The sequence below is a fragment of the Paroedura picta genome, chromosome 17 (genome assembly GCF_049243985.1).
Source record: "Paroedura picta isolate Pp20150507F chromosome 17, Ppicta_v3.0, whole genome shotgun sequence".
Lineage (NCBI taxonomy): Eukaryota > Metazoa > Chordata > Lepidosauria > Squamata > Gekkonidae > Paroedura > Paroedura picta.
The window spans coordinates 24064686-24073506 of record NC_135385.1 but is presented as its reverse complement, the minus strand read 5'-3'; the positions used below and the strand labels follow the sequence as shown (position 1 = coordinate 24073506).

General features: G+C 59.1%; 1 protein-coding gene across 1 annotated transcript; it reads left to right on the top strand.

Annotated features, from left to right (window-relative positions):
- Positions 1-2289: 2289 nt before the first annotated feature.
- SYNGR3 (synaptogyrin 3) lies at positions 2290-8821 on the top strand. The gene is made up of 4 exons (XM_077316909.1): positions 2290-2500; positions 5846-6083; positions 6880-7022; positions 7654-8821. The coding sequence occupies exons 1-4, from the start codon at positions 2402-2404 to the stop codon at positions 7852-7854; spliced, it is 681 nt and encodes a 226-aa protein (XP_077173024.1). The 5' UTR covers positions 2290-2401; the 3' UTR covers positions 7855-8821.

Genomic DNA, 8821 nt, shown 5'->3' with positions numbered 1-8821 from the left:
TCTGCTGCTTCTTTCTCAAACGACTTGATAGGATTATGGGCCCCAGTCGCCCGGTGTTTGTGTGGGAACGGATGATAGACCCGTCTCCATGCTGCCTTCCCAGAACGTTTTAGGGCACTTATGAAGGTTGGAGAGGAACGGAGGCATTGAATTATTTATTTAAAACATTTATTAGCTGCCTGCTCGCATTACGGAACTGAAAGCAGCTTGCAACGCAAACGACAGAACCATAAAGATATGTTTTTTAAAAAACCCGGCAATTTAAAATCACAGCCAGAGAGAGGCGATACGCAGGGAAAGTGGATTCATCAAACGCCGTCTGAAATGAGGCCGTCTTGAAAGATCCGACACGAGGGGGCCGGGGGCACCTCGCGGGGGGGGGGGGTTTGAGAGAAAATCAAAAGGGAACAAAAGCCCATCCTGAAAATCAAAGCCAGGAACCCAAAGGTTGATCAAACAAAAAAATAGAATGAAATACTGCTATTTATCACCTTGAGCGCATAATTAAGATTAAAACTGCATACAAGAATGTCATTAAAAACTTAAATCCAAATTTACAGCGACCTAAGAAACGTGGCACGTCCAAATTTTCATTTTATCCATTTCAGGACTCAGTTTGTGTTTGTGTGATGTCATTATAATTACTGAAGGAGGTTCTCAGGGCCGAAACACATTTGGTCTTTTGATATACCGCCCAGAGCCGTAGGGAAAGGCGGTATAAAATCTAAATAAATAAATCTGAATAAATAAATAACCTGCACGTCAATTAATTCTGCATGCAACTACTTCTTGGTTGCTGTCAGCTTGGCTATATTGCTACATTCTCTGGCGGCGTATCCCACCTTTTGATCCCTCTCTGTGTAAAGCTGTATTTCCTTTCGTCCGTCCAGAACCTACTGCCCATTGGCGTCATTGGGTGGAACAGCAAGGAGATCCCGTTTCCTTTTTGTTCCTTGAAACCGTGACTTTGGCTGAGGTCACGCACTAGATCAGCAGTCTTCGATAAATGGATAAAACTGAAAGAACGACACCAGAGGGGTCTCCTGGCTCCTTAAGCCGGAGGTGCGCACAACCACAAAATGGCTGCCATTGGGGGAGGGTCCAACCACAAAATGGCTGTCACTGGAGGTGGAGCCACATACACAGAAGGAGCCTAAATGCTGGAGAAGACAGATAATTTAAAAATAACATAAAATGGGGAAAGAAACCAGCACAGTGGTAGCTGCTACCACTGAAACAGCAAGATTGTAACCTCCCCACCAATCAGATTCCCAGTGGCCAATCAGAGGCCCTGTTGAGCAGAAGCCACACCCACTTTCTAAAAACACTTGGGCCCCAGGAGGGGGGGTGCCGGATACTGTGGTGCCTTTACAGCGTCACAAATTTGCTTTAGGAGCTCTCCGTCTTCCTCCTGGTGACAGGTGCCATTGAGGGAGGGGTCTCTCCATCCCTGCTTTCCCTGCTGCAGAATCAGAAATAGATGCAGAGGGATGGTGACTCACCTGTAATTGGGGGGAATTGAAAGGCATCCCGAGGGACCTTGAAGGTGACATTTCCTAGCTCCCCCCCCCATTGCAGCCCAGTTCACACACCAAAGTGGAAACAAACAGCAGCCCCCCCCCCCCTCCAGCAGTCTAGCTGGAAGGAGCCACTTGTAAAAAAACACTCCCCCCCAAAAAAAAAAGATGCTTGTGGCACATGTGCTGTTCTAGTGTGTGTGGCATTTGTGGGCTGGCTGTGGGTCTGAGCCATGCTCTTTGGCGTGCCTGTCGCAAAAGGGAGCAATTCCCTACGCAGACACAGCAGTAGAATATCTTGTGTCAAATGCACTAGACCTCCTCCGAGAGACCCTGGAGCGCCGCTGCCAGCCCGAGCAGGCAATGGATGCGTGATCTCAGTAGAAGGCAACTTCACACACTGGGGAAGGTCCCCGGGTCACTCTCCGGCATCTCCAATTAAAAAGGGCCGGGCAGGAAGGGACAGGAAAGGCCTCCAGCCGAGACCCTGCAGAGCTGCTGCCGGCCTGAGTAGACAATGCTGACCTCAAAGGATCAGTGCCAAAGGTCCCGGGTTCAATCCCAGGCATCTCCAGTGAAAAGGACCAGGCAGGAGGGGATGGGGAAGGAGACTGGAGAGTGGCTGCCGGCCTGAGTCGGCAACGGCGACCGGGCAGGTGCCCGACTCTGGCTGGGGGCCAGAGCCTTGGTCAGACCTCGGGGCGTGGCTGCCGGCCAGAGCGGGCGAGGCTTCTCCGCTGGGGCGAGGCGCAGAGGGGGAGGGAGGGAGGGGGGCCTGGGGGGCGCCGGGCGGCTGCCTGCCTGGCTGGTCGGCGGGCGGCGTGGAGGCGGAGGCTGCGCCAGGCGCAGGAGCAGGAGCAGCGGTGGCAGCGGAGGCAGCAGCCATGGAGGGCGCGTCTTTCGGAGCCGGCCGCGCCGGGGGCTCGCTGGACCCGCTCGAGTTCCTCCGGCGGCCCCAGACCCTGCTGCGCCTCGCCTCCGCGGTAAGGGAGACACAGGGGCGAGGGGGGAGGGGGGGCTCCTCCTGGCTGTCTCCGTGCCCTGGGTGTGAGAGTGAGATCGGGGTCTCTTCTCCATGCCCATTGATCCGTGCCCGTGCCCGTGCCCCCCCTTGCCACGCCTGGCACAGAGACCCCCTGGCATGGACAGCCGGTCAACGCCTCCCCCACTGATTGTTTTCCCTCCATCCTCATTTGGGCAAGGCTGGGGGGGGGAACGGATGCCCGCAGCAGCCGCGGCGCATCTAGAAGGGAGTGGGCACGGAAGCCGCCCTCCTCTCCTCCCCGGCCGGTGGCCTTTCCCTCCCCAAGCCCTGGGCGAGATTTCGGAGTGGGGCGGGGCTGGGGGCAGCTCTCTGGCCTTCCCCTGCTGCCGGAGGGCTCAGAGCATCCCCCTCCCTCCCTCCCTCCCTCCCTCCCTCCGCTGTGGCCAGTCCCTTGTCTGAATTTTAAACAAACAGCAGCAGGCACTGGGTGAAGGCGGCAGGCATTGGGCCCCCCTGAGCCGCTTGGGTGGCTGGATGTGGCCTCTGGGGCTGAGCCCGATCCTCCCTCCCTCCCTCCTTCCAGGCCGTTTTGGAGCTTGGGTGCTTTTTGTAGGTCCCTTTGGGGAACGCAGCTGCAGCCGTGCCGGGAGTAGGGAGATGCTTGGCTCCGAGAAGAGGGCCCGAGCCCAAAGAGGCAGGCCCTTGTGGCGTCCTGCAAAGGAGGCCACTTCCCAGATTTGCAGAGGGCGACTCCTCTTCTCCTTCCAAGAGCTCTTGTGCCGTGGCCCAGAGGCCGTGGGCTGACGTCTCCTTCCCTCCCAAGGCTTTGGGAAGGCTTTTTGGGAGCCAGAGGCAGAATGGTACCCCCAGCATCCTTTCTGGATTACCTGTGCTCTGATTCAGGGCTATGGAGCTGGGGACCCCCCCCCCTAATCACAGGTCATCTCCAGACTACATCAGTTTGTCCCCTGGGAGGGAGGGCTCTGTGGCCTTGCACCCCACTGAGGAGGTCCCTCTCCTCCACCCCCAAAACGCCACGGGTTCCCCAGCGTGCCCCTCCCCTCCCTCACCGGTGACAAGGAGAGACCTGGCAGGCCTGCACAGAGGCTGGGGGTGAGCCCTTTGCCCTTGGGCAGAGGCACCCTTGTCTCGAAGCAGGCCAAGAGGTTCAGAAAGGAACAGTGCCAGGCTGTAGGTAGGTCCCGGCCCACCCTGGAGCGCTCTCTGGCGGGAACGAAGTTCTGACTGTTTTTCTTTGGTGTCGAAGGGTTTGTTCTTGGCTTTCAAGAGATCATGGAGCCTGAGGCCAGATCACTGTCAGGAGATTGGGAGAGTTAATGTCTTGAACACAGGGCAATAATTGGGTAGCCGTGGGAGGGCTTCTGGATTTCTAGCCCCGCTGGTGGATCTCATGAGGACCCCTGGGTTTGGGACACTGTGTGTGACACAGAGTGATGGCCTGGATGGCCTGTGTGTGACACAGAGTGATGGCCTGACCCCACAGGGCTTCTCTTGCATCCGTATGTTCTTCCTGGTCCTGTATCTCTTGGGGGACCTGAGACAGAAGAGGCGAGGTATACTGACAGCCATTTTCTTTGGGAGCCCTTTCATTTCCCTTGCAGAAGCTGCAGTTCTTCTCAGTATTCTGCCGCTGGCACCTTCCTCTGAACGTTCTGTGACATCACAGCAGCCTAGCCAATAGCAACGGCCGGGCCCCTTGTCAGCTTGCTTGTGAATTATGCTGCTAATAGAGGAAATCTTTGCCTTACGACGCCTGGTCCTTCTTAGTCTTATAATAGTAAGGGGGGGGAGAGAGAGAGAGAAATAATCTTTTCCTTCTTTCCACGCAGCTCGGTGGTGTTTTAAATAGGACCAGGGGTGTTGTGTCTGTCTGAGGTTTGTGTGTTCAGTACAAGATGTTTTAGGAGGGGGGGAGGAGGGGGAGGAAAATGAAGGAGTGGTAGAGCGTGAACAGATGGGCAGTAAAACCAGAGAAATGCCAGCCAGTTAATTCCCACCCACCCCCAGTGGATTGGGGCTGCTTTGGAGGGGGGGGGGCTCTTGGTGTCCCTCAACAGGAAGTGGATAGTCAACGTAACATGGATGCTCATGGGTTTGCTTGCTGGAAGCCTCCCCGATCTGCATTCACCTGTGAGGGGCCGGAGGGGGTGTCCTTTTGGCCTTTGGAAAAGGGGTGCGGGGACCGCCCTGAGCTGGTGATGTCACAGGGGTTTCTCAGCCTGGATCAGGCAGGCCTCCCCTCCAGGCCCCCGCTGATGGCTAACAAGTCCAGTGTGGGGGTCAGATGGGCGAAAGCGCCTCCCTCTTTGGAGGAGGGGAGAAACATGCCGCTTGGTCCAATGGGACGCTGCTTTCCAATTCGCTCTGAGGCCCCCCCCCCCGAGGCTGTTTGGAGGGGAGGGGGTCACCCCATGCGGTCAACCCATCCCCGTTTGCTCTGGCAGCCAAATCGCTCCACGCTCCTGGCAGCCGGGGTGTGTTTCCCTGAAACTGCTGCTGGAGGCTTCCCAACAGCCCAAAAGAAAACATTTTTCTGGTGCATTATTGATGAACAAGAGTAGAAGGCAAGCCCAGAGGCGGGGGGAGCGGGGGGGGGGAGCGCTGATATGACAGTTCCTGGCCAGCCGAGCTCCTGAGCTCCTTGTTCCGGCCGGATGCCTTTTGTCGGCCTGGCGACCGTGGGTGGGGCTCTCCCACTCGGCTGGAAGAGAGGAAGGAAGATGTCCAAGGGCCAGGTGGGGTGAGGGAATCGGTGGGAGTCTCGGGGAATTCCTGCCGCAGGAAGGGGCAGTGGCAACAAGCACAGAGGGCTTCGGAAGCGGATTGGAGAAACATCTGGAGTGGAGGCCCATGGCTGGCTCTTAGCCCCAAGGTCTAGATGGAAGACTCCGTCTCTCTCACCGCTTGTCCCCGCTCCTTCTCTGGTCCCTGTGCCCTCCAGAGGCCTCGTTTCTTCCACTCAGACAGGTGTTCCCCCTCCCTCCTTACTGCAAAGGGTGCTGACACCTTCCCACTGAGCAGTTGAAATGCCCGTAGACATTCCATGCCGTTGCGGCAGTTCAGCCAACGGGGTCTTGTGAGCCGAAATCCCGAGAGAGGAAAGAGCCCTGAAGGGAGCGGGAAGAACCGGGGGTCTTCCTCTTAGCCCCTGCAGTCTGTATTCGCACCTCTTCCTCTGGAGCGTTTTGCAAAGAGGGAAGCCCCCCCCCCGAGCGCAGACCCTTCCTGGCGGTGCCACGTGGTGCCTCCGTTGCATGACTGCCTGGCCCTGGAGAGCCCTTTGGGAGGCAGCGCCGGCTCTCCCACGCCCTCCCTCTTGCAGGTCTTCTCCATCATCGTCTTCGGCTCCATCATCAACGAGGGCTACGTCAACAGCGAGAAGTCGCCCATCCTGCGGTGCGTCTACAACGGCCACGAGGGAGCCTGCAATTACGGCGTGGCCATCGGCCTCATCGCCTTCCTGGCCTGCTGCTTCTTCCTGGTGGTGGACCTCAATTTCCAGCAGATCAGCAGCGTGAAGGACCGGAAGCGGGTCGTCCTCTTGGACCTGGCCTTCTCAGGTAGGCTCCCTGCAGGGCAGAGGGCGGGGCGGACCGGGGGTCCAAGGCTTACGATTCCCTCCCCTTCCTCTCCCCACATCAGACACCTTGTGTGGTTGGCGGGGCTGGGAGAGCTCTAAGAGAACTGCTCTGCAAGAAGAGTTCTGAGAGGACTGTGGCTGGCCCAGGGTCACCCGGCTGTGGAGGGGGACCAGGGAATCAAACACAGTTCTCCAGTCTTAGCCACGGCGCTCTTGGGCCTAGCGTCCAGGTTTCGGCCACCGTGACACAGATCTGGAATATGGCGCTCGCAAGAGGCAGCCTGCCCTTTCCCTGGTCCAAAGCCCCCTGCCCCTGCCCGTTTTCCGGGCCACGTTCGGACATTGCTCTCCGCATAGATGCATTGGCGGCCCAGATTCTCCTCCTGCTGCTGCCTGGTATCCGTCAGCAGTCATGAAGCTGTTTCCCAGCTCTCTTTGCCCCGTCTCTGTGCCTGGCCTGGTTTGGGGCCTCCTGCTGCAGCGGGTCTGCTGCTTGTTAGTCTCTGCGAGCAACGTGGACGGGGCATGCTGCGTGTAAAAGGAAGGAAGGAAGGAAGGGAAGGGGTTTGCCTGCCTGGCTGGCTGCCGGTGGGCCCTGGGGGAGCTGTCCATGGTGCTGGGCAGAGGAAGGCTTGCTGCTGGCTCCCCTACTGGAGATCCTTTGAGCAGAGGGGGCGGGAACTGAGCCGGAGACCTCCTTCCGGCCGGCCGACAGGGTGGGCCAGCGTGCACGAAGGGCCCCTCCCCGGGAGCTCAGGGCCTCTGCTGCCTTCCAGGTCTCTGGGCCTTCTTCTGGTTCGTGGGCTTCTGCTTCCTGGCCAACCAGTGGCAGCGGACCCCGCCCAGCAAAGGGGCCCTGCAAGCGGGGGATGCGGCCCGGGCGGCCATCGCCTTCTGCTTCTTCTCCATCGTCTCCTGGGTAAGTGCCTTGCCCACCCGCCCCGGGACCCCTGCGCCCAAGTGGGGACGCAAAGCAGACCCTCGGCCTGGGCCTCCGACTCCTATAGGCTGCCGAGCGCCAGACGGCGGAAACTCAGCCTCCCCTGCCACCCTGGCCCTCCAATGTGGCTGAGCCACTGCAACAGGGAGGGAGGGAGTGAGGGAAAGAGAAAGAGAGGGGAGGGGAGGGGAGAGGAGGGAGGCTCTTCCAGGGAGAGCTCCAGCTTAACTGGATCTAGAAACCCGGTTTCTGCAGTGGGGCACCCGCTCCCCCCTTCCCTTGCAAGGGGCTGTAAAGCATGGGGGGCCTGTCCTTGGGGCGGAGTGGGGGTGAAGAAACGGCCAGAGCTGCTCCTGAGTGGGTTGCCAGTCTCCAGGGGACCCCAGGAGCACTCCCACCATTATAATTGACGCCCCCCCCTAAGTCTTCAGGTATTCCCCAAGGGACACCCGGCACCCCATACCCTTGCCCGCCCCCCGAGGGAGGCCTCATTCCTGCAGCCAGATGAGAAGCAGGCCAGAAGGGCCACCAGGGCAGCTCCGTTGGGTGGCCGGACTGGCCTTGGCTACTGATCCCCTGCAGCATTTCCGTCTCCCTGTTTTGGTTCCAGGTCGCCCTGACGGTCAAGGCCCTCCAGAGATACCGCCTGGGAACCGACATGACCCTCTTTGCCACGGATCAGTTCCCCCCCGACCCCAATGCCGGGTACCCCACCGGGAGCGGCGTGGAGAGCACGGAAACGTACCAGAGCCCCCCGTTCACCGAGACCCTCAACACCAGCCCCAAAGGCTACCAGGTGCCCGCCTACTGAAGGCCGGGGGGTCCCAGGAGGCCGTAGCCGCAAACAGGAACGAGCCACCCCCCCCACCCCTCCCTCCCTGAGAAAACCGGCCACGTCTCTCCCGTGGCGCGGCCGAGGTCCACCGGCTGGCTGCCGATGTTCTCCGAAGTCCCCGATTCTTTCCCCCTCCCTCCGAGGTGGCGAGTGAAACACACCGAGTGAAACTTTACTCTTAGCTAGTTTGTGCAGTGAACTCTGTACAGTGAATTGGTTCTCGTCTGTACCTGTCCAAGGGTATTTTTATATATATATATTATATATAAAGCAAAACGGGGTGGGTGGGGGTGGGGGAACCCAAGTCCAGAATCCACCCCAGTGTTCTCTCTAAGCGCAAAATGCCAGGACAGGAAGGTTGCTGCTCCCAAGAGCGTCTGCCCGGCGGGACGGGCACCCAGGCGCCAACAAAAGCCGGCCAGTTCAGGGGGAGGGCTCGTCTCGCGCTTCCAGGGCCGGCCCGGAACGTGGCTTCTGGGGGCCTGGCGGTTCAGCACCTTTGGGCCGCTCCCTCTCCTCCGTTCCTTCACTGCCTTCAAAAAGGGCGTTCCGAGGAACGTGCCAAATCTGAACGCCCCAAATCAGGGTGGCCTTACGCTCACGTCGTTGCACGCACATGGCTGACTCCTGGCCCTCTTAAAAGGCAGCCTTCTGGGTGACTTCTGGGTGGCTGGCGGGGGGGGATCAAGGACGCTACACCCTGGTCAGATTTTTAGGCCGAAGCTCCCATTTAACAGAATGGCTTTCAATCTGTACAGCCAGTCCGTTCTCCAGCGGCCCAATCAGGAGCCATGCCCACCTTCTGAAAATACTTGGCAGGTGCCAGACAGGGCGTGGGCAGCTGCCGCAGTGCCCGTGGGGGCCCCTGACCTAGCCAGCGGGCTGCCCTGGGAAGTGTTTGAATCCGAACCTCCGTTCAGCTTGGGGAGCACGCTGGCTTAAA

What these genes read in the sequence shown, in the direction of transcription:
- SYNGR3 (XM_077316909.1), top strand. Translation starts at nt 2,402, where the DNA reads ATGGAGGGCGCGTCTTTCGGAGCCGGCCGCGCCGGGGGCTCGCTGGAC. An exon ending in TGCTGCGCCTCGCCTCCGCG is followed by an intron (nt 2,501 to 5,845) that starts GTAAGGGAGACA and finishes TCCCTCTTGCAG; the next exon opens with GTCTTCTCCATCATCGTCTT. An exon ending in TCTTCTCCATCGTCTCCTGG is followed by an intron (nt 7,023 to 7,653) that starts GTAAGTGCCTTG and finishes TTTTGGTTCCAG; the next exon opens with GTCGCCCTGACGGTCAAGGC.